At 51.0% G+C, this 24,936-nt stretch overlaps 1 protein-coding gene and 1 long non-coding RNA gene across 2 annotated transcripts in view; both read right to left on the bottom strand.

Annotated features, from left to right (window-relative positions):
- The window catches only part of SH3BP4 (SH3 domain binding protein 4), an 89,113-nt gene that overhangs the window by 9,492 nt on the left and 54,685 nt on the right, over positions 1-24,936 (bottom strand). Inside the window, exons 2-4 of the mRNA XM_012753290.2 lie at positions 15,709-15,957; positions 8,692-11,051; positions 124-312 (exon numbers count right to left, since the gene is read on the bottom strand). Of these exons, the coding sequence (XP_012608744.1) occupies positions 124-312; positions 8,692-11,051; positions 15,709-15,826 (2,667 nt within the window). The 5' untranslated portion in view covers positions 15,827-15,957. The remainder of the gene's footprint in view (positions 1-123; positions 313-8,691; positions 11,052-15,708; positions 15,958-24,936) is intronic.
- The window catches only part of LOC142872398 (uncharacterized), a 45,725-nt gene continuing 43,395 nt past the window's right edge, over positions 22,607-24,936 (bottom strand). The window contains exon 3 of the long non-coding RNA XR_012920652.1: positions 22,607-24,676. This is a non-coding gene — a long non-coding RNA (uncharacterized LOC142872398). The remainder of the gene's footprint in view (positions 24,677-24,936) is intronic.

The following is a 24,936-nucleotide window of genomic DNA, read 5'->3' as shown; positions in this document are numbered from 1 at the left end:
TCACATGTGCCAACTCATCTTAATGGGAATGCTGTGCAGACCTTTTTATTACTGAGCTATGAGGGTTGAGGGACAGAGGGGGACAGAGGGGCCGAGTGACCATAGAGCTTGGTCACCACTCACCTCACTGTCCACAACCCCATTCCTGTCCCTATGGGGAGACTCGTAGGCGTCCATCTGCTGCTTGGAGACCTTGGCCAGCTTCTCAGCCAGTTCCCGCCAGCGCTGCGCCACCTCCACAGCCGTGGTCAGGAGCACGAAGTCCTGGATGAGCCGGACCACCAGGCCCTGGCAGTCCATCTTCAGCAAGGCCTGAGGAGGAAGCACAGCGTGAGGCAGGGCACAGTGTGGGTGTCACTCACGGGGACTCCAATGCACAGCTGGTGCTGAGAGGGCGATGGGCTCCCTAGCCTGGACATCTCAAGCCTGTCCTCGGATGTCCCGCACAGCTGGGACCCAGAGGAGGGAAGAGGTGATGGGCTGTGCTCCTCCAAAACCCACATGCACCTGGAACCTCAGAATGTGTGACCTAGCTTGGAAGGCCTAAGGTCTTTGCAGATATAAGTAGTTAAGATAAGGTCCTAGTGGAGCAGGGGGTCACCAGTGATTGGTGTCTTTACAAGAGGACAAACACTGAGACAGAGGGAAGGCGGCCAGGTGAAGACAGAGGCAGAGACTGGAGCAATGCAGCTACCAGGGACTAGGAGGGAGGCCGGGAACAGATTCCCCGGAGCCTCCAGAGGAAATGAACCTGCCGACACCTTGATCTTGGACTTGTGCCCTCCTGAACTGTGAGAGAGTAAATGTCCATTGTTGGAAGCTCCCCAGGTTGTGGTAGCCCCAAGAAAGTAGTGAATATAGATTATAGCTGTTCATCCTGTTCCCGCTCCCACTGGGGACACTGGAGAGAAAGAGATCCTTTCACCAAACAGATGATACAGCCTGAGCCCAGAGGACAGAGGAGCTACACCTGCTGAGCGTGAACTGCTGACGCCACCAGCCAGCTAGACCAGCCTCAGACGGGCGAGCTCAGATGGGTACCACCCAGGGAGAACAGTGAGGACAGAAGTAGCCCACGCAGAGATGGAGGGGCACCACCAAGCACCTCAGTGACCAGCGAAGAAGACCCTTCCCAGAACTGTGAAACAACAGGAAACATCTTCCATAATCAATACTCCCTCATCAATGCTGTAAGAATTTTCCAGTGTCTTTAGGATAAGGGTTATAACTACGGCAGGACTCAGGGGACATGACCCTCACCTGGGAAGGAGGCCACAGGACAGAGCTCTGCTTGGACAGTGCAGTCCCAGCTCAGCCCCCAACAAGCACGTGGCTGCCTTGGTACTCAATACCATCTGGAAAAGGGGCTGGGTCGGACAGGCACCCGACAGAAGCCTCGACAGCTTGACGCATCTGTGCAAGCCCAGCTGGGGTCACACGGACATTTCTGACTTAAAGGAACACACCAATCAGCGGGCAGAAGCCAGCAGGCAGGCGAGTCTGCACACCACGTGGAGTGAGTTGTCCACTCTCAGCCAGGAGACTGTGCTGGGTGTCACACAGGCGGCCTTGGCTGATCACAGCTACAGAGGAGGCCAAACACGGTGAGCATGGAGCTCCGAGCTGGCCAGGATGACATCACCCAACAGGAGGAGCCCCAGGAAGGCAGGAGAGCAGCTCTCCCCACCCTCCCCCTTAACACTTTCTGCTGTCCTGCAACAGGAGAAGACGGGAAAAGACCTGGCTTCCTGGGAGAAGTGGGCTCCCAGGCACGCACAGAGATGGTTTCCGAGTCTCCCGTGCACACCTGGACAGGTGAGGATAAGACCACAGAGATGCTAGGATAGAAAAAAGTCACCAGGCCTGGCGTTCTTTCTCTCCATGCGCTGTTCGAGCACCAAAGGTTGTCATTTTAGAACTCTGAAGAAGCGTTTTAAAAAAACAAGACAACAACCCAACCCCACCCCCTGCAGATCTGGTGCCAGCACTCTTTGGGTGGCTACTCAGTGAGGACGGGAGGGCAGGCTAGAGTTAGTGGTGTGCAGACAGTCTGCTGGGCTGCACTTTAAAGCAAGCACAGCTGGTCTGGGCTGAGTGTTCCAATATCTACTTCACGTTTGCCTGGGGCAGCCTAACCACAACGAGGAATGGAGATGTTTCGGTGACTCGCTACGTGCACTGGGTGAGGCAAAACCCTTAGCTGGACCAGCATCCTGGCCTGCATCTTGATCTGTGCCATTTTAAAAGCCCATGAGTGACGACAGATCCATCTGAGGCCTCCCTGGATCAGAGAGGTTGGCGGCTACCAATGTGGTTGGCCAGGATGGGGTTTGAGGACCACATGGTCCTTTTCTGTTTTGGTATAAGCTACTATGTGCCCAAACACTTGCTGCCAGCCAGGCACTGGGCTCGTCCACTCCCCAGAACCACCCCATGAAGCAAGCACTGAGTCAGCCCATGGTACAGATGACAGAGGGAAGTGTGGCTTCTAATTCTCTACCCAGTGATGGCAGAGCCAGAGCTGCCCCAGGCTACCCTGCGGTTTTACAGATAAGCAAGTGACACTGGGGAGGCCGTTGCTTGCTTGAGTCCCACAGCTGGAAGTGACAGGAGTGGACAGAGGCAGATGCAAACTTCTTGGGACTCGGCCAGGGGCCTTTCCAAGTCTGTGAGCACCACATGGCATCAGACTAGAACCAAATAAAATACTGGTCTGGATTAGGCTTACTTTTGACTATGTATATAATTCAGAAAATGGCCTGTTTCGATTCGAATTTGGATATATTCAAAAATTACTTTTTAAAAATTAAATGTTTACTAGATTTGTGCTTCAGAATTAAAGAGTGCACATGTATATGTTCATGTGTGTGGGGAAAGAGAAGTGTGATAAACCTGTCAGAGTCTAATTTCTCCAGTTTTGGGGGAGCCCCATCCTGGGAGGGCGTGCCAGATGGCAGGCTGAGCACTGAGTCTCCTGCGACTTCCCACCACACCCCCGACACACCCGCGTGGCCATGTGCTCAGCTGCCTGGCTCCGGAACAGCCTCGTTTTCTAGGGAAGAGAACACGTCCAAGTCACCTGCTTCTGATGTGAGTCATTCCTGGCACAAGCAATCAAAACTGCTCCGTCCATAGGACACAGCAGTCCTGAGAAATGCAGGCTGCCTTTCTGGCCCTGGCTGTGGAGGAGCCCAGGTTGTAGTTCCACGGAACTCCTTGAATGAAGAGATCGATATTTCCAACATCAGAACTGAGGCATCTTGCACCCCCTCACTCTGGCTCCACTGCACAACTTTCACTGAGCCCCAGCGCCAGTCCATTTGCTATAGAGCTGCCCACACAATCAACAGGGATAATCTATGCATTTTTTAAAGGGCAAATTTTGGGTGCCCACCAAGTCTTAGCAAGAGAAAAACGTCATGGCAGGAGGATCTAGCTCTGAGAGTCTTCTTCCTGTAGCTTCCTCTTGAATGTCTGTGCATACTCAGGTAAACCAGAAGATACCCAGTGAAATAATGCATAATGCTGATTTCAACTGGAATTTTGTTAACTTGTGAGAACTATGATTTCAGTCAGCGTAACCAAACTATATCTATAAAGAGCAGACAATAAATACTCTGGTGTGTGGGCCACAAGATCTCTATCAACCTGGCCTGGACGCAGCCACAGACAACACATGTACACACAGGCCTGGCTGCATCCCAGCAAGCACCAGGTGCATGAACGGGGGCACACGGGCCATTGCTTGCCAACTGCTGTGTCAAGAATATTCTTAAGAAGGAAAATCCAAAGAAGTACATGTAGATTTTTGCTGTATGTTTGTCCCACCCTGCTTCCTTCCCAAGGTGTTCAATCACTAGAAGGGACGCCCAGGGGCTGTGGGCCACCTGCCTCCTCTCTTCACTGCACAGCCACAGGAGTAGAGTTCCCTGCTCTGGGGCCATGCGGGAGGACCCCTGGCCCCAGCCCCAGGATCCTGTCTAATGCCCAGCTGTCAGCTAACTGCCTCCTCTTCTGGAGGACAAGGTGGGTTCTCTCTCATTCCAACAGAGAACCCCCCATACCCTTCTCTCCAGACCTAGGTCTCCTGTTCCCTCACTACCCCCTCATTTCTGTTAGTTTTCCAGCCTCTCTGGGTTTATTTCAGCCCTCACCCCACTCTAAAAACAACCACCCTCCCTTGATTTGCATCCTGTAGTGACTCTTACCCTTTCTTTATCATAGAAACTTCTCCACAGAGCCAATGACACCCCCGTTTACCTTCCACCACTTGACTGAAACGACCCTTATGACCCCCTCACCAACGGCTCCTGGTGGCCAAGCCCAAGGGCTTTGTTCTTGGTGGTGGCCCCAGGACCAGCTCTGACAGCCAGCCCGGCCCCTGAAGTAAAGCATCCCCTGGCTTTTAAACCATGGAGTGTTTCTGCCCCATCTCTGACTGTCATCTCCACCCCTCCCTGCCCATGAGACAGAGTCTGTGTCTGTTCGTGACAGTACCCCGAAAGTCAGGAGTCACTTCTTAGATGGAAAGGATGTTGTCTTTTTATTTCTTAAAAGCTGGTCCCCCAGGGTCTGTCTGCCTCACCCTTCTTCCTAGCACCCTCCAGACACACACTCTTGCCGTCACCCGAATCCGCACAGGTGCAGACACAGCTTGAGCCAAACTGTTTTCTTTACTCGATGTTTTCCTAATTCACAGCACAAATACGTATCAATATGTGTATGTTTTCCACTTGGGCTTCTGCACACAGAAAACCCTTTCTAAGACCCACAGAGTACTTTAAACACACACTAAAGGACTTCAATGCCCTAAAAACAAAGAACATATTTTGTAGGTTCTCCACATTATAAAAACAACAAAAGGTCTTGACATCAAAGCCCAAGCAAGGCTCACAGAAGCGAGGCGGGCATACTCACCAACGTGATTCAGTGCAATCACTGTAGCAGCGCTGGACACTGTCACCAGTATTCCCTGCCACCCTGAGGCCTGGCTCTCCTGTAAGTGACACGTGTTACTGTGTACTCAGTCGATGGCTTGGTCTCCGGAGTGGGCTGCAGCTCACAGAGACAGCAGGACAGGGACATGCCTCGCAGCAGGGACGGTGACGGTGAGAGGCCAACGCAGCCAGCTATGGGGGGCTTCCCACACCGCAGATCCTGAGCCTCCGCCGCACACAAAGCTACCTGTGCACACTCCTGTGCAGCAAAGCCGATTAGGGACAGCGGCATCACACATCCCATTGAACTCAGTCGACAACCACAGTGTGTGCGCTTTGTTAAGAGGCTGCCTCTGGGATGCGGGGCTGGGAGGACCTTCTATTCTCTGCCTTTGTTCTGCGGTATTGTAGAATATCGATGCAAACGCATATGCTGCCCTTACAAATAGATAAATCAATGAGATTATTCTTATCCTGGAGAAAAACAACACCTGGGATGAGCCAAAGCCGCTGAGCAAACCCAGAGATCCTGCAGCTCTGGAGCCAGCACTGATGCACATGCAGCGCTCGAGTACACAGAGGGGCTGTGCCTCCCCACCGCCTGCTGGGAGGCACCCAGAACGGAAGGCCTGGCCACAGTCTGTCCCTCCTGACGCTGACTGCCAGGTTGGAAATTAGCGGAGGGGAAGTGGCCAAGAGAGTCTCTGCACAAGCTTGTCAGGGTGCTCCCAACCTGGCAGCCCCTGGATTTGACCCGGACCTCTCACCTCTCACCTCTTTCCTTGGCTAAAAACGAACTGCCCACTCTTTGCCTGAGCAAGAGTAGAATCCGGGGTTGAGAGGATGAGTGTGAAAACGAGCCCCTTCCTGCAGCTCCCCCCAGTGTTCGGCGGGAAAGACACTGAGCATTGGGAGGCAGCAGCGCAGAGACACCCCTGGGCTCACATGCCGCTGGCCTGGGAGGGAATCCTACCGGCTCCCCATCACTCCCCTAACCGCCGCAAACCCTCCCAATGCCCACAGGGTAAGCACAAGCCTTACGTGGCCCAGGAGGCTTCATTCTACTACTCCAACCCCATCTCCCCAAATCACCCATGGTGCCTCTGGCCCCTGGTCCTTGCCCATGCTGTGCCTCTGACCCTGCAGCCTTTCCCAACGAGTGGCTCCTACGCATCCTCCAGGCTCCAGCCCCCCACACCCAGGAGGCCTGTCTCTCTGTGGCCCTTCATAAGTCTGTCCCAAGGTGGTTCACTCCCTGTCTTCTGCAGGTGAAAGCCTTATCTTTGGAAACGCAGCACCGGCAGGCCCTGTAGAGATGCCGAATGCCCACTCCTGGTCTGCTGAGAAGCCACGGCCATGACCTTCCACCCAGTCAGCCTTGTCCTGCCTCTGACCATGAATGTGACTTCAAAAGCTCTTAAATTTGAGGTGCACAACCCAGTGTTTCCCAGCCTGCTGGTCCCACCACAGCACAGGGGCCTTCCCCTGCATCGGTGCAGTCATGCTTGGAGCACTATTTTCAATTGGGTCTGGGCAGGGCGACGCCTTACAGGGCCTTGTGGGGTGGGGCAAGAACCGGGCCGCTCTCATGGTAGTGGGGAGATAGACAATTCAACTCCTCTTTCCTTCTCATCTCCCTGCAAACTGTCCCAAACCTTCACCTTTTCTAATGCATTAAATACTTGGTTTCCAAGGCAGGAGTCCTAACAACCAGACAGAAAGCTATTCTGAAAATAGGATGGGGAGACATGGGGGGGGTCAGGCTGAGACTCGCCAGGAAGGGGCAGGGAGGACTGTGGCCAAGGCCGTAGGAAACTTGACTGCTCAATGATGACAAATCTGTAGAAACGAAACACGGGGTTTGCAGTGACTCCTCAAATGGTCTGTGGTTTCTAGAAGCCTGGCCAAGACGATGACTGAGATACGTGGCGAGGGGTGGGGGCGGGGAAAACTGCAAAGCCAGTTTCACTCTATTGCCACAAAAGCTAACCTTGCCTCAGGGAAACTTCTGGCCAAGGACAAGTTCCAACTTCCTCCTTCCTGGGCAGAGGGGCACCCAGGACCCCTCCCTGCCTCAACTGACCCAATGAAGCCACCCAAACGCCCTCTCCCAAGATTCGCCACATCAAATAAAAAGGGTTTGATCATTTAAGTCTTCTGGAAAACATTAGAGGGAAATGACCGTAAGAGCCGCCGCCTCAGTGCTTTGCCGTAGCTGGCCAGGGCTGCTTGGGTCGCTGTGTATTTCGCTTCTGGCCTCTCCATGTGAGCTTTTCTCAGAAACAGTGAAAGAACAATGGACTCGGCATGCCCATGAGAGCATAGTGCCTTGACCCGTGGACACACCGGCGAAGGCTCTCACGAGAGGCAGGCCCACCCTCCCACACCGTGCTGGGCCCATCCACGGGGACACCAGGCAATGTGGCTCACACAGCTTTTGGAAAGCTATTTTACAGGTGGGCCAGGAGGTGTGCTCTGAACCACATGTGGGAGGTGGCTGAGCAGAGGGACACAAGTCAACCCTGAGGGTGGACCCCACGTGGGGCCTTGGGAGGCACCTCTGCTGCCCTGTCGCTTCCTCTCTGCCAAAATCACACTGACCTCCCCTTCTAACCGCCACTTCCTGCCCTGTCTCCCCACCCGGCAACACCAGGCTTGGTCCACTGCACGCGTCTGGCGCCACACATTACCGTGGGCTGTGCTCAGAGGGTCTTGCTCATGTCCCACTCGCACCAGGCAGCACCACGCACACACTGCACACAGCAGCTGTGCCTCGGTGGACCTGTCCGCGTCACCCTAGCTCAAATCAGACAGCCAGGAAGGACACAGGTGTGTGTGAAGTCAGACTCCTCAGCCTCGGCCCTGTGTTGAGACGCACATCCTAGGTCCTCCCACATGTACCTGGCTCACCACTCCATGGTGGGCTCACAGAACCACGGGTGTCGGGTGGGGAAGGGGAGTGGCAGAGCTGGCATAAAGTCAGGGCCACCGCGAATCACGTCTCACAGAAGCCAGGAGGCAAGAAATGCTGGATGGGGCCGGCAGAACAGAAAGTAGGTGGCAAAGTGACAAGGGCTTCCCCATGGGAACTAAAACTAGTGCTGTGCCCCTCAGTAGGCTGGGGCTGAACCTGCTCCATCGCAGAAGACACCTGCCACAGCCACAGCAGGGGCTCCGGGCCAGGGCGTGTCCCAGGTGTGACACTCACTTCTCCATTTTCATTCCTTACTCAAACCACTCAAACTTATGTGAAGGGGAGAGGAAACAACAACACACAGAAGTTGGAAGCTTCAGGCAATAAAAAGAGAGAAAAACTTACACTGAGATAAAGTCAGGCTTTGGGGCAGTAGCTTTTAAAAGCTTTTGGTTCACAGAGATCCTGTTGGGAACCTGACTAACCATGAATCTGCTCCCAAGAGACCTAAACAGAGGCGGTGGGTACACAGGCCCCTCTGTACCACTGGTTCCACTCTGAGACTGCTGGGGACCCCCAATGTCAGTGAGAAGAGACACTGGGATACTCCTCTCTGTGGGGGTTTCTGGGTTGCCGGATGCCCTCAGGAACCCATGTAGACTCTTGCCTCCAGGTGTACATTTCAAACCCCGTCTGTGCACTTCGGGCAGCTGAACATCGGCCAAGACACCATCCCAGCAACCTGTCACCCCACGTCCCTCACCCAGGTGTAACAGGAAGGGTCTGAGAGGCTGAACTGAGCCCCGTCCCCGCCAACCCAAGCAGCCGCCCAGCACTCACCATCACGAGCTCCTTCTGGAAGGACTTTCGATCTTTGCTCTCCGTGTTGTTACATTCCTCCTTCAGCTTCTCCAGGACAGATGCCACCCGCTCGGGCTCACTGTCCAGCTCTGCCCGGCAGAAGAAGGTGAGCGGCACGTTCACGTAGCCCAGGGCATCGGCGAAGGCGCGCCAGCTGCTGATGTTCTCCATGAGCAAGGTCCTCACGGAGGCGTAGATGTAGGTGAGGAATTTGCAGGGCCGCAGGATCTGCTCTAGCAGCACCGAGGTGCTCAGCTCGGGCCCCGAGAGCAGGCTGGGCCGGGCCCTGCCGACCACCAGCACGTTCTTGGCGTGCACGAGGCCGACCTTGCCCTGGTAGTAGCCGATGTACCACTCCTTGGTCCACAGCTGCCCCTTGAGCCTGATACGCTCCTCGCTGAGCAGAGCAATCCCGTCGCCCTTCTTGTACTCCAGCAGGTAGTGGTTCTTGTTCTGCCGCACCACAGTCTTGAGCAGCTTGCCGAACTTGAGGCTGGACACGGGCCGGTCCTGAAAGGTCGGGTACTTGGTGGTGGCAGCGAAAGGGGACAGAATGATTTTCCCAACTTCGTTCTTCTTGAGAAACCTCCTTTGCCCGGATGGCTTGATGGCACTTTTTGGGGGTGGCTGGGGAGTCTGGACGCAGAACTGGGTCAGGATGGCCTCCTGGTCGTCTTTGACCTGCACCCGCAGCGTGAAGTCGGAGAGCTCGCCGGGGTTCTGCGAGGTGATGGGGAATATGAGGCGGCTCACCCTGCCCAGCTTCATCTGAAAGCCCCGTACAACCTTGGCTTGCTCACTGGCCTTCACTTCGTAATTTGTCATGTTGGAAAACATGCAGATTTTGAGATCCTGGGGCCTGGACAAGATGAACTGGTGCTTGCCCCACAGCTGCAAGGCCACTGGGGCGGGGCTGGGGGCCTGGCGTGTGACCTCACTGACCAGGAGCGTCTTTGGGGCACAATCATGCCCGAAAATGGTCACTACTGTCTTGAAGGATGGGTGGATATGTTTGGGACCGTAGAGACCCACGGTGACTTTTTTATGGATGAAGTCCCAAACAGTGGAGGGGTAGAGGATGTTCGGGCTGTGGGCAACGACGGCCAGGTACATACAGGGCTCCAGGTTGTCCAGCTGTACCTGGATGGTGTCCCCGTAGCTATAGGTGAGTGGGATGGAGACATACGGCCCTTCCTTTGAGTCGCTCCTCAGGCACTGGAGGGCCACTGTGCTTTTGCTAAAAAGGTCATTTTTCACCTCGGCTGAAACTTTCATCTCCAAGATGATAAAGGTTTTCACTTCCAGGTTGCTGAGTTTGACCTCTAGTATGGGGCTGATGCTGCTGGACTTGTCGTTGTTGAGATCCAGCGGGGGGTCCAGCAGGGCTTTCATGGAGATCTGCTGCGTCTCCCCAGGGGCCACGTGGCCCTCGGGCACGTGGATGCTGATGCTGGTGTCGGGAAGCTGCACGGCGCCCCCCGAGCTATCGAGCTTGCACACGATGTTCGTCTCCACGGCCTGGGTCTGCCCCCAACCGGGGCTTTGGCCGAGCAAGTCCAAGTCATGGCAGGACCGGGCCAGCTTCCGGTGGTTCAGCCAGGCAGTTCGAAAATCTTCCCGGCTCTGAAACTGCTCAGGCGCAGGTGACTTCAATCCCGTGAAAAAATTTGACGACGTGGGGACGTCGGCCTTGGCTTGGAGGACAGAGAGCTCTGACAGGCTGTAGGAGCGCTTGCTCCTGAAGAAGGGGTTGTCCCGCTTGGCTGGCTGCTCTGCGTGGAGTCCGTTGGTGACCGGAAGCTCATCAAAGATGTTGCCGGTGCTGTTTGTGGTCGCTGAGCTGGACTCCGTGAAGGAGGATGTGCCCGTATCAAAAAGGAGCAAATCCACAGTACTTTTGGGATTCAGCTCATCCAAGCTGGGCAGCACCGGCAGGTTCCCATTCAGAAACGGGTTTGTTTGGACCCCGTTCCAAAAAGGGTTGTTACTGTACGTTCTGCCCAACCCTTTCTTGTCATCCGGCCATCCCCCGAGCAGCTCTAACTCTGTGGCCACTTCGTCTGGGCTGTCGGGGAGGTTGTCGATCACGCCGCTGTCGCTCAGGGTGGAGTTCCGGTAGTTCAGCGGCTGCACGTAGGAGGAAGGGATGTAGCCCATCTCGGTGGTGTTGTGTGCGTACCACCACTCGCCACCCGATGTGTCCAGCACGTAGAGGTGGTCTCCCTTGGAGAACTTCAGGGTGGTGAAGTTGGTTGGGCAATAGTCCTTGATCGCGATCACTTCCTTAGCATTTCCGAAAGGTGTGGGGCTGTCCGCTAGCAAGGCACTGGGGGAAGGCACTGTGTAAACAGAGAAACAGAGGGTGAGGGCGAGGCCAGCGGGTGCCACGGGACACTTCAGAGAATAGGGAGAAAGGTGGTGTGAGAGATGTGGACCACAAACCAGGCAAACAACCAACAGGACCCAATTTTTCTTTACATACCTTCTTAATATAACCACTAAAAGAGAAGCTGAATGCAATGTATTAGAAAACAAAGGGATGTGATGAGTTAGGCAACTCACTGCATTCAACTCAGAACTGGAAATGAACAGCTGCGAAAACAGTCTCTCAGTCATGTGCAGGAGCCCACTCCAAGTTCTGCCTTAACGTGGAATATGTCACGGAGGAAAAGGCTCCCTTGACAAACAGGCCTGGTTTTTAAATCCCCAAGTTCAACCTATTCCCCACAGAAACTAAACTGTTTTCTTTAGAGGAAACAAACAGTGTGAGGTCAGTCTCTTGGGACCTCTTTTAAATAATCATTCAAAATCACTACATGAAAACGGACCATCCACAGACCCTGAAAATCAGAAATTATGCCTGGTTGTCATTCACAATGCTATTAAACCAGTGTGTGAGCGGTCTGGAGAATTCCAACAGTATAAAAAGTGAATCGAGTTAATTTATGGTTCTTGGCATTAAACTATGTATGTTACCAAAGGAGACAGCAAGCGAAACAACAAAAAAGAACCATCTAAATAACTGGTGTGTGTTTTAAAAAATAATGGATATAAGTAAAAACTCAAGCCTTCTCTCCCTCCCATACATGAGAAAGTGTATTCAGAGGATAAAGAAAGTTCTTTCTGGCAAAAATAAGCCCAAACACTTCTGCCTAGGACCTCCTACCCCACCTCAATTGCCTTGTTTACAGAGTTTGCTGGTATCTGTCTTCTTGCATCAAATAATGAAAAGAAAGGAAACTTGTTTTTAAGTTGCCTATGCAAATGAGCAAACAAAAGATTAAATTTTTAGTTGAACTAAACCTACATCTTTTCAATATGTAATTAAGTCAACAGTCATCCTACTCCATCAAGTTGGCCCTCCAAAAAAAAAAAAAAATCATCTGCCAGTTTCCTTTCCCTTTGGAAAAGGATAATGAAAATTGAATTATATTTCATTGGCAAAGTCTTACGAAATCAAGCAGGAAGTTTCTATTAATTTACATTAATTAGGCTGCAGAGATGTGCTTGGCTGGGGGCATACCTGGCCCTTGAAGCCTCACCTACCCCCTCCTGTAAAACTATGTCGTCTTTCTGGAGTGTTTCGGAGAACCCAGCTTTGGGACCACTAGATCTGGAATGCATTGAGGCCCTTAAAAGCTTTGTGATCTCTGGAGCACGAGATTCTTCATGATGGAGAACAAGCGTCTTTCCTTGTGTGCTTTGGTGAGGATGAAACAAAAGGACTCACAAAACATGTGAAAACAGAAACCTCCACCCCATTCCTGATGTTATTTTTCTCCATAGCTCTTATCACCAGCCACTCTGTCATGTACCTGAGGGGATTTGGAACATGTTACCCCAAACTATGGCATCATGAATATTTTAAAGCTGAAGGAGTTTGAGAAACAGTAGGTGCAGGGAGGACTCCCCGATCTCCCGATCTTCCCCTGGAGCAGGTCCTCAGATCCGCCCCCCCCTACACCGTGAGAGGTGCCCTCCCTAAGCTGGAGGACAGAGTACCCTCGTCGCCAAGGACACAGGGAATCTGAACACACAACCCTTTCTGCTCCCCTTTGTTCGCTACGCTCGGCTGGGGCTTTTGCTGTCCTGTCACTTTTCTCCGTGACTCCACACTTTATCAGATTTAGGATAAAAACACTCAGTTTCAACTGTTTCTTTGGGTCTTCATTTCCTTATGAAGGGATATATACATATTTTCATAATACACAGAACATATGTTCATAAAGTTTTCATGCTTTTCTCTCAGTAATCTTTTGTTGCGGGGGCCCAAGCCAAGAACTCAGAGAGTAGAAGAAACCAACATTTTCCCTTCGTTATGTACCTTTCATATTTGTTTTGATTTGGGGGGGAGGGTCTCCATCTCCCCATCAGGGTATAAGCACCACGAGAGCCTGTTTTGTTTGCTGTTCTATCCCCGGTGCCTTGCGCACAGCCTGGCACATGGCCTGGGCTCAATGAGTAATTGTGGGAGGAATGGTCTCGCTTCGTAGGCACAGAGAGGCCACACCCATGTCACTGGATCATGGTGTCGGCCACAGCAAAATCTGCATTCCCTTGGCTGTGCCCTTACGCTGTGAAATCACAATAAGACAATCACTTGGCATGGCACAGGAGTGAACAAGAACAATGCAGAGAAAGAAAACGGCTTTGGGGGAGAGGCGGGAGGAAGGGCTGTGGGCTGGGCCAAGGCTGGGATTCACCAGCAATTCTCTCCACTTGTTTTCTAGTCCTCGTCCTCAGAAACATAAACTGTTTTGTATCCTTGACACAAGGATGTGGGAATCCTCTACTGGAAATGTCACATAAAAACTAAAACCAAATGAAAATTCAATAAAGCTTGCTAGCCACTAAAATCTTATTAGAATCCTTCAAACAATCCTTATGATGCTTCCCCAGAATAATTCCCTTTCAGTAATATTTTCAAAATTAAAAAAATCAAAACAATTAAGCATGCTTTGTGCATAGCCTAGAACACATCAATGCAAATGATCATTTCAGCTTTTTTATTTTTGTTTTTACCAGACTGAAGGTAACAAGGGTTTTACTTAAAATTCCAAGCACCTTCCTTAGAAGTGATCACATAGATTTCACTCAAGTATCCGGCTCATCCAGGGAAGGGGGAAACTGCCCCCCTTCCCTGCAGGACCCCCAGGAGGTGGATGTGGTGTGGCCTCCCTTTGAGATGAGGACCTCCATCTGTCAACTGCTACCAAGCACCTGGGGACACCGGGGAAGGGCTTACGCTCCATCCAACACCAGAAAATCTCTACTGAATTCCACCTTAATGAATTCTGGGGCTCATAGCCCAGATTCACAGCTACCTTGACTTTAATACCAAAAAACCTCCTTGGGTGTTAGGAAGTTGAAAGCCCTGCATAATATATTTCCCATCTCTCTGCCTAAGTTCTTATGCAGGCAAAACATTCATCAGAGCAGAAGATTCCACAGCAGATGTTGTGGCAGGAATAGACTCCCACCTTGAAGTCTGTCTATCACTGGGATGTGATGCTGCATGGGATGCCTCTGGGGTCATGCGCTGCCCCTTGGCAGTCAGGTCCTGAGGGTCTCTGGCCAATCCACCAATCTCAGATTCCCAACACCCTTCTTCCCAGGCGAACGTGCCCCTCCTCCTCACATTTGAGGCTGTCTTGTCTGTCTGTATTCTTTTAGAAATAACAGCCAGTATTTCCTCCCAGATCATTATTTTTTAAAAATTCAACTCTCTGCCCCTGGCCTTAAGACCCAAACTGCATAATTTACCCTCACATTTTCTAGCTTTAACTCTGATTAGTTGGGCTATAAAGCAAGAAAACAATGTGCGTTACTGGAACCTGAAAAATAAATGCTTCCGTTACTTATATATAGCAACACCCGATAACTCTGTTGTTACTTTATTAATAAAATCTCATGGTCTTTTTACTAGTCTTTTCTCTTAAATAGCATTTACAACAATGCTCAGGACTGCACACACAAACCAGAGATGGGAAGCATAGCAATCAATGAGTCGGACATGAAGATACCATGTAGGATTTTTAGTATAACAGGGGAGAGCCTGCAATTTTATCTGTGGGATAGCGGTTTGGTTCAAGAAACATTTATTTAGCACTGACTTTGTGCCTCGGCTAAGGATGCAAAGGTAAGTTCCTCCTGTGCAGCTGTGCTCCAGGTAGCACAGGGGGTGATTTCAACAGAATGTGCTAAATGCTATGACAAAACAAACTAACGATGGCATTGATGGTGATGCTGCCGCTGCTGCAACTGCACAAGGCATGCAAGACAGACTCTGCATGGCCGAGTCAGGGTAGACCTCTAGGAAGAGAATGACGCACAGATATCCACCTTGGTGTCCAAAAGACAGGTTTTCTCCTCAACCCAATTTTATGAGTCCGCTGGCAGCAGTGAGCAGAGGGGTTGCTAAACCCTGGGGCTGCCTTCTGGACCAGGTGTTAGTGAATCATGGCCCCTGGCCAAAGGTGGCGGGCAGTTTTTGTGAATAAAATTGTCTTGGAACACAACCATGTCTGTTTGCCTACTTCTAGGGCTGCTTTCGAACTGCAAGACCAGGGCTGAATGCCATGGCAGAGATTGCAAAGATTAAATTAGTTACAATCAGACCCTTTGTAGAGAAAGCTTGCTGAGCCCTGTCCCAGCCGAACTTTCTCTAGTGTTCTCAACGTGTCACTACTCACCACCCTCTCCTTTCCCCTAGGTTTCTATACCACCAAGACCCCTTCCTAACTGTCACCTAAATTCCTCAGAGAGAAGGGGCTTCATTATTAACGACACATGCAAAACCTCCTCCCAACCCACCAGAAAACAAGACAAGTGACTACTGTTCCAGAGCTGAATTGACAACAAGATGAAGTGTAGAGAGCTAAAATTTAATTGTCTGTAAGCTAAACTGGCAGTCTTTAAAGTAGAAAGTTCTAGGTCTGAGGGCACTTGCAAATCTCATCTCTTCCCTCAGCTGCAATTCAGTCCCCAGATGCTCACCTTTGACATCGTTAAAGCTCGTCTCTGAGAACCCCTCACTCAGGTCGATCAAAGTCCCCTCTGACTTGCACCGGGGGAGGCCATTGGAGTTGGCAGCTCGGATCCGCTGAGCCGCCATCTCGAAATTCGCCTCCTGCGTGAGCTGCTAAGGCCTCATGTTTCTTCCTGAAGTTACTCCAGCGGGTGCTGATGCCTCTGTCTCAGGCAAGCACGCTGCACGATGGCATCAACCTGGCAACGTGCTTCCTCCTGAAAGGAAAGGAGGAAAAGACAGTTTCCCTTGAGCAAGTGGAACATAGCTTCACCAGTACTTTTATGGGAAGTGGGAATCCACCTTCTTGCAGGCCGCTGCAGTGAAGACAGACCCACTCCCTCTCTCCTGGCCTCCGAGAGCAGAATGTGCTTGCCGCAGCCTCTGTGCCTACTTTGTGCTCTGCTCATCGGCTCCCTGGGCACACACAGCCTGGGCAGTGTTTCCTGGCTGCCGCCTGCACCTGCTCCTCCTGGGGGCACAGTGGGGTTTGTGAAATCGTCTCTAGCACCTGCCCAGCCCATTCACTGCAGTCAAAGAGGAAGACAAAATGGGACTGTGCAGCCCACGCTGCTCGTCCAGGGCACAGGAAGCACACTGCTCGTCCCAGGACACGGGAAAGGAGGCGCCAGCCTCCGTCTGTCCAGAGAGAGCTGGTCCTTGAGGAGGAGCAGCCATCATGGTGACTCGGCGCAATGGTGCTCACATCCTGCTGCGGTGGCAGGGAGGCGATGTGGCTGCCCACCTGCTCCTAAAATCCTCCTAAAAACCTCCAAACAGACCATTGTGAGTACAATACAGACTGGCCATAAAATATTCCTGGTGTAACTTATGCAGACACACCTGGGGCATATTTACTGAACCACTGTATTGTTACGAAGCCAGCAAAGATGTTTCTGTGGGAGACAGCACAAGGATCACCCCCAAAGCCTCTGCTTTTTCCTGGGAGGGACACACAGACAGGACTTAAGCATTGGGGGGTTCTAGATACAATGAGGTAACTGGCTCTGAGTGGACCCTTCATTGGGGCAGGAAACAGGAACGGCTGAGAGCCAATTTCAAAGAGGTGAATTTCACATGCTATCCAAGAGAAAGGGTCAGACACTGCCACACCTGTCCACAGCTGGCGCATAGCACATGGACCTGAGAGCAGGCCAACTCCACCCCAAAATAACTGGGCTCACCCAAGATGGTCTGAGGCTCCTTATCCCTCAATTGCTCTATCCAGTGACAGCTGGAACCGTGGCTTCAAACCTGGCATGCTGCCTTTGCCATGCAGAGACCTGGAGGCCCTGACACCACCCTCTGTGGAGTTTCTGCATGGGGCGGGGGACCTGGGCTGTGCCTATCCCACTCTTTCCCCAGGCTGAGAGACAGGAATGAAAACCTTCTGGTCCAAAAGGGTCAGTATTGTTTACTGGAGAAAACCAAGGTAGACAGAAAACAGCCATGTATGAGCAGGTAGAGGAGGGGAGCTTAAGGACAGTTTAGAACCCACAACCTGTGCTGGCCCGGGGGACTTTCACATGTGACAATGACAGCTCTTACTGCAGAGTCTCAGGCTGACTATGCCTCTGGGAGTCAGCAACGGGTTACGGCAGAGAAGGAGGGAAAAGTCAGGAGGTATCAGCTGTAAGAGGCAACTGGGGCACACCAGTGCCCCATACCTTATGGATCATTCCATAAGGGGCCCCACCCACCTACCATATGTGTGAGTGTGGGTATCTCTCCTCGACTAGGAAAACCCCTAAGAAGCCATCAACTCAAATGCCCAGGCAGCCTGGGCCCCTCAAAGATAGGTGGACATGGCTGGGTTCCCACTCCATTGACAGGTGACCCAGACTCAGATACCCACCTGCCCTCCAAGAGCTCCCTTCAGTGCCTAACGGGCATATCAAACTTTCTGGGCCAAAAGCCAACTGTGGGAGTGCCTCAAACCTCCACCCGCCACTTTCCCTTTTCAGCTAGGGCAGCTCCATTAAACCAGCCCCAAAGCCTCCCCGATCTTCCCCCAATCTCTCTCAAATATGTGGGTGTGTACATGCACACACCCTGCACATGCACATAGCCTGCACACACACACACACCCTACACACGCACACACAGCCTGCACATGCACATACATGAACATACCCTGCACACGCATACACAGGCAGGCGGCTCCACTTCCACTTCGGAACATAACCCCCGTCTGACCTCTTCTCAGTACCTCCACACCACTATGGTCTCTCGGCTGAATTACAGTAATCGGCGCCATTCCAGCAGGTCTGCCAGCATCCACCCCTCAATTAGTAGCCACAATGTTTTGAAGTCAGTCAGACACCCTCAGGACTCTGTTCAAAACCCTCCAAAGGCTGCTGAGCTCTTAGGGGGCTTCCACTGTGCTACACTATTTGCACTTGCGTCTTGATCCCATCTCCCGCTGTCCTCCCTCCCTCCACCCGACTGCTCTGGGTTCCACGCGGTTCCCCAGACACCATGCCTCTGCCAGCACAAGGGGCCTTTGTACACGCTGTCCCCTCACCTGGAAGGTGCAACCTAGACATCCACCACCCTCGGTCCCTCACTGCACTCAGGTCTCTGCCCCAACGCCACTGCAGCGGGAACATCCCTAACCCCATCCTCTCCCTACCTTATCACCACTGGGTACACCGCACACTCACTTGTCCCCGGCCTGACTGCTCCATGGGAACACAAGCTTTCTGAGGGCATGGGGTTCAGTTTCTGTTCCCACTGCTGAGATGGACTTGCACATGATCGGCTCTCAAATACAAATGAATGAATTCTATTTCAATAAAGATGACAGTGTTCAGAGGAATTTTGGTAGTATCTCTGGGATAATCTCTAAGAAGTTGAATGGCTGAAGTGGCTTGATGCAGGCTGAATTCAGGAATTCTGCTCAATTCCTAAAATCTAAGCTACACATTCCCACAACATTGGTGGGCTTCCTGGGTGGGCACCCTGTACACACCTGCACAGCCTGGCCTTGCAGGCTTGGCCCCTCCTTTCAGTAGGTCTTAGTGGCCACGTCTCCAGGGCAGCCAGCAGCAACCCTGTCCCCTCCCCTCCAGACCATACCTGCGTGTAGCGGGGAAGCCACCCTCTACTCTCCCAGTGGGAGTGGGTCTGGAAGACAGAAGGGTGTTAAAGCTTACCTGTCTCCTACTCATAGCTGATGAGCGTTTCCCTGTCTTGTGTGAAGGCTGCTTCATTTAGAGAGAGAAGTCGCTGCTTCTGGCTCCTCTCCAGGACCCGGGAGGTCAGCCTCTGAGTGCACGGCACTGCTGCACCCAGAGACAATTACTGATGGATTCCCGTGCAAGCTCGGGGAACCCGGGAACACCCCTCGGCCACAGCTGCCGCCTCAACACTCTCAGATTCCAGAATCTCAGAGCGTTCTTGTGGTGGCCTCGCTGCCAATGATCTGCCTTGAGAAATAAACAACAAACCAACTCAGAAAAAACGACCTAAGGTGAGCACGTTTGGATGCTTCTCTGGCTGCTGTGGCCATGACCTTGCAGAAGGAAAGCCAGGGCCTGGGGGAGGAACAGGCATAAATACTGGTCTTGGTTCCTCCCTTGCAATCCGTGCGTGCCTTAAGATGACTCATTCTCCACATTTCATTATAATTGCTGGAGTATCATGTTGATTTAATCAAATTTCTCCAGTTTAGGAAAAAAAGGCGAGTTTTGACCTGCTCCTGTGATTCCAGCCACCAGCCTCTGTTGCCAGAAACTTATCAGCTCTGCCCCACTCACTGCCCAGCTGTAGTGTGCACCAGAGAACCCCAAGACCCAAAGATATCCCCGTGCCAGCTGACTGTTTCTCCTGTAAGCAACTCCCTGAAACCCAACTTCCTAGGCTTTGGACACAATTGTTGTACTGGGAATGCCTTTGGGGACAAGGGACAGCAGAGACACCTGGTTTTCAAGGAGTCACTCTGATGACCATGGGGTTGACACTCTAGATCCCTCTCTCACTCTGAAAGGAAAGCCACAGAAACTGGCCTCCAGGTTTTGACCTGGCTGGTCTGGGCAACAACCCAAGTGGAGAGCTGCCATGTGACTGATGTCTCTGTAGGGCACTTCTAGGATAGCCCTGGCAGGAACGCACAGGCCCCTAATCTGGGAGAGGACCAACCTGCACAATGAAATTCAAACCTTCCCCACCACACTGGCAGGACACTTCCTCCCTGGCACAGAAATCCGGTGGCCAGAACCTTTCTTTATCTACCTTGGAACACAAGAGGAACGGGCTGTCCTATGGCCTCCAAGGTGGGCTGCCTCCTTTGTGGGGAGGAGAAAGCGTGGCCATTGCAGGGCACAGTGGGCACGCCGGGGATTAGACTCTCTTACCAGTGCCCATGTGGGGTGCACTTGCCTAAACAACTGAGTTCCGTTCAGGAGGCAGCAGCAGCATGGAGGCAGCTGTGCCGTCTGGGTGAAGAAACGAGGTACGAGGCAGAACCGTGCAACCCAGGGCCAAGACTGAGAAAGGTGGGCCTCTCGAGGGTTTCCCATCTACCTGGGACCACTGCACAGCCGTCACCTTAGTGAATATCTACCGAGTACCAATCTCTAGGAACAAGGCTCTGGCTCAGCACCAGGGACAGGAAGAAATGTAAGAGTTGGTTTTGAGGAACCCGTACCTGAGAAACACACAAAGAATGAGAGCCATGGAGAGGAAGAATAGTGAAGGTTCTATTTGCTGGGCACTGGGATAGTGACCTGTACATGTTCAAGGCTTACCTATCTCTGCCGGAGACAACCCAACAGAGACTCACAGAAGGCACGAGCCTGAGCAACAAGAGGCACTCCTTGTTCCTTGTCTGTCTACTGTGGGAGTGAGATGGCTGGAAGGGGTCGAGAGCAATGACCTAGGATGTTTTCAGCAGCCAGTGACAAAGTGAGAAAACCTGCATCTGGGGAATCTCCCAGGCAGGTCAGGGAGTGGATGGAAGGGAGGGTGGATCCCTGTCCCCCAGACCTTCTTCTCACCTGGCTTCCCCCCTCCCTTGGCTGAAGGGTTGTTCCTCCAAGTGTGCTGCACTGATCCTACCACTTCCCCAAGTTCAAAGCAACAATCCCAGACGCTTCTGAGGCTCCCACAGCATGCAGGAGACAACCCAAACTGCATGGCTCATGTTTCTAGCCCACCACACCTTCCTCTGTATACCCTGCACGCTTGCCAAACACACCTGTTGTTTCTTTCAAAACATTTTCCGATCTTGTGCCTGTCCTTCTCCTGGCCTCCCCTTCTTGAAGACCCAATAGGGCTCCCAGTTTCTGCTCCATTAAGCCTTCCCGTTTGAGCATGACCCCCTGAAACAGCACCTTTGCAAGTGGAGTCCATCTCTTTTCTGAGCTCTCTTGCAACACACCATCATCTTCTCTGGGCGTTTACTGCTTTTGCCCCGAGCATCATAGCTGTTACTTTGCTGTTGTTTCTTTCTTAGTTCCCCGACTGTACTTGTTTCCTTGAAAGCTGGGTGCTGGGCTGCTCTGTCTTCCCAGCAACGAGCCCAGTGCACGGCCCACACTGGTGCCTGGTGCCATCTGTTGAATGGATGAATGTTTCCTACAAACATTTACTCAGCATCATGTGCACTACAGACAACCAAAACCACAAGGGAATGCAGGACCCAGTCTCTTCCCTCCACTGCTTATAATTTAAGACAACACACATGAAACCGACACCACAGGGGAGAGAGGGTGGGAGTCCCAGCCTGTCTTCTGGGCGTGCATGAGACCAAAGCCCACAGACATCTCCACTCGCTGTCCATCATGTGCCAAGGTTGGTGCTCTCCACCCACAGCACCCTCTGTGCACCACCTGCTGCTGAAACCACAGCAAGCTCAGAGACTACCCAGCATGCAGCCTGCCAAGCGCTCACCAAGCACGGGGCTTGGCAGGAGGCTCATCACGATGGTTTGTGGTCTGAATCACATGGAAAAGCCCACCCACCCGTGCGGCATGGCTGACAGCAGACAGGCTGTGAAGTGGGACCTTGTGATCAGCCCAGACTAAAAACATTTAAAAGCTCTGGGCCCCAGCCAGACACAGGAAGAAACAGTGCCATTATCTCCGAAGATGAGAGGTCCAGCCATGTGAGGGGCTGGCCAGGGGGCTGGAGTCTGCTCCTGGCTCCCACCTGACACATCAATCAAGACCGCAAAGCGTCAGCAGTAGAAGGATTTGTGCTTTCCAAACAAATACTAGTCACTGATTTACCATCTTCTTTTGAAAAGAAATCAAATATTTTTATTTTTTTCATATTTAAGGACTTCTTTTGTGTCCTTAATTTTTTTTTTATTTCGGCATATTATGGGGGTACAGATTTTAAGGTTTCAATAAATGCCCATTTTCCCCCCCTCCCCCCAAAAGTCTGAGTCTCCATCATGACCATGCCCCAGATGGTGCACATCTCACTCATTATGTATGTATATACCCGCCCCCCTCCCCCCTCCCACCTGCCCAATACCCTATTACTGTAGTACCTATGTGTCCACTTAGGTGCTACTCAGTTAATACCAGTTTGCTGGAGAATATATCTGGTGCTTGTTTTTCCATTCTTGGGATACTTCACTTAGTAGTATGGGTTCCAGCTCTAACCAGGAAAATATAAGATGTGCTATATCACCGTTGTTTCTTAGAGCTGAATAGTACTCCATGGTATACATATACCACATTTTATTAATCCATTCTTGGATTGATGGGCACTTGGGCTGTTTCCACAGCCTTGCAATTATGAATTGTGCTGCTATAAACATTCGAGTGCAGGTGTCTTTTTTGTAGAGTGTCATTGGATCATTTGGGTAGATGCCCAGCAATGGGATTGCTGGATCAAATGGTAGATTCACTTGTATCGCTTTAAGGTATCTCCATATTGCTTTCCACAGAGGTTGAACTAGTTTGCAGTCCCACCAGCAGTGTAGGAGTGTTCCTCTCTCTCCGCAACCACGCCAGCATTTATTGTTTGGAGATTTTTTGATAAAGGCCAATCTCACTGGGGTTAAGTGATATCTCATTGTGGTTTTGATTTGCATTTCCCCAAGGACGTAAAAGACCTCTACAGGTAGAACTATGAAACACTGAGGAAGGAAATATCAGAGGATGTAAACAGATGGAAATCCATACCATGCTCGTGGATCGGCAGACTCAATATCATCAAAATGTCTATACTACCCAAACTGATCTACAGATTCAATGCAATACCTATTAAAATCCCATCAGCATTCTTCACAGATATAGAAAAAATAATTTTACGCTTTGTATGGAACCAAAGAAATGAAATATTTAATAATTCTCTTTAAATCAACTCACTTTTTACAACTTGTTTACTTTAAAGGAAGCTTTCTATCACTACCTTAGATAGACTATCTTGATAAATCTTTTGTTGTAATGTTAACTTAAAAGAATTAAGTGCTTCATAGATACCACCCTGGGAGACGCAGAGCTTGCCGGCCCCACTCATTCCACCAATGAGAAAACAGGTTTGTTTCTTATTAAAATGGGTCTTCCCTAAATTTCCTTTGTAAGACTCAGATTAAAATTCCGGACTTGGACCAGTCAGAGAGGGGGAGCAGCTTCTAGGGTTAATGCTATCCCCAATTCTCCTGACAGTTCTCGGTAGTTACACACATGCCATGTTTGAGGCTCATGCTCAAGACAGGAATTTAACACCGTGACAAGACAGGAGACCCTGAAACCAAAGCAGACATGCGTGTGTGTGACGGCCCTTCCCAAACCCCACAGGCAGAGAGCAGGCCAAGCCCACCCAATGGCACAGCTAAGAAAGAGCCAGCAGACACCCGGGAGGCCTGACATACTAAATTAACCCCATGCAAACTGTCGGTGGCCTCAGGGATTGCTCAGGAGAGAGGACTCTGCAAGGACAGATTCCCTTAGTTACCATTTTAGTTCAGCCAGACCTTCGGCCGCAATGGAAAGGAACAATTGCAATTTTACCCACCAGTTTACCCAGGATCTGGCATCCAGCCCAGTAAGCATTCAATAAATTTGTGGGATGAATGAGTGAATTTCTAAAGAGCTACCATGTTCACGAATCACTAACCAAAATACCTAGAGCAATAAACCAATCACAAATCTATATTTCACCAACATTCATTAAGGGGACAGAATTCTTGTCCCTCCTTCCATCCCACTGTCTCTCAAATATATCTGTCCTTAGGAACTCAAAGATGCAGATAAAGTGTTTACAATGATAGAAAAATGGAAGCAATGTAATTACGCAACACACAAGCTTGAGGGCATTGTATGTATTTCCACGAAGGGCGACGTAGCCATAAAAATATATTTTATTAGACAAGTCAATAGAATGTGAAGTCCACACAATGTGATATTAAAAAAATTAAATCCATAAATTTTATAATAAAATCTTCTTCCATTGTTTTAAAAACATGTACATCTGAGCTGGGCAAGGTGTCACATGACTGTAGTCCCAGCTATTCAGGGGCTGAAGTGGGAAAATCACCTGAGCCCAGGAGTTTGAGACCAGCCTGAGCAACAAATGGAGACTTCATTTCTAAAAATAAATATATACATACATATAAACATAAATAAATAAAAAACAAGAACACCTGATAGAAAAAGAAGAGTAAATTTCACACTAAATGCTTGCATTATCTCTAGGTGGCAAGTATACAAAAATGTTTTTTCTTTAAAATTTTCTTAGTTTTCCTAAGTTTTCTATTTCTTTATAATAAAAAGAAACACATTTATAAAACAAACTCCCATTCTTAGTCCCAAACATCAAGGCTTGATTCCAGCAGGTTCTCTGCAACTTTGCCAGGCCCTCTTCTGAGCATAAGAAAAGGAATGCCATCTGATTCTGGATGCTTTCAGACACCTGACTGAGCACCTGTGTGATGCTGCATCAATCCCAGCAGACCTCGATCCGGGCTTCCCAGCTCCAGCTCTGTGATTTGGGGCAAGTCATTGTATCATTACATGAAAGTGAAAGGTATATCTGTTTCTACTGGCCTTGTTATCCACTACGTAGGAGACAGGGGCCACCAGGTAGAGAGGTGAGGCAGGAAGGCCAGGCCCAGCCACACCCACTGGGCCTTACCTGCCACTTTGCAAAGCAAGTACCTCCCAGACCCTGCTCCTCCCAGCAGGCTTCCAACATTTTTGCTACCATAAATGGCACAGTAGTGATCATCTTTATAGCTAACC

Source organism: Microcebus murinus, chromosome 8 (genome assembly GCF_040939455.1).
Source record: "Microcebus murinus isolate Inina chromosome 8, M.murinus_Inina_mat1.0, whole genome shotgun sequence".
NCBI lineage: Eukaryota > Metazoa > Chordata > Mammalia > Primates > Cheirogaleidae > Microcebus > Microcebus murinus.
The sequence above is the reverse complement of the archived record's forward strand: the minus strand, read 5'-3'. Positions and strand labels throughout refer to the sequence as shown.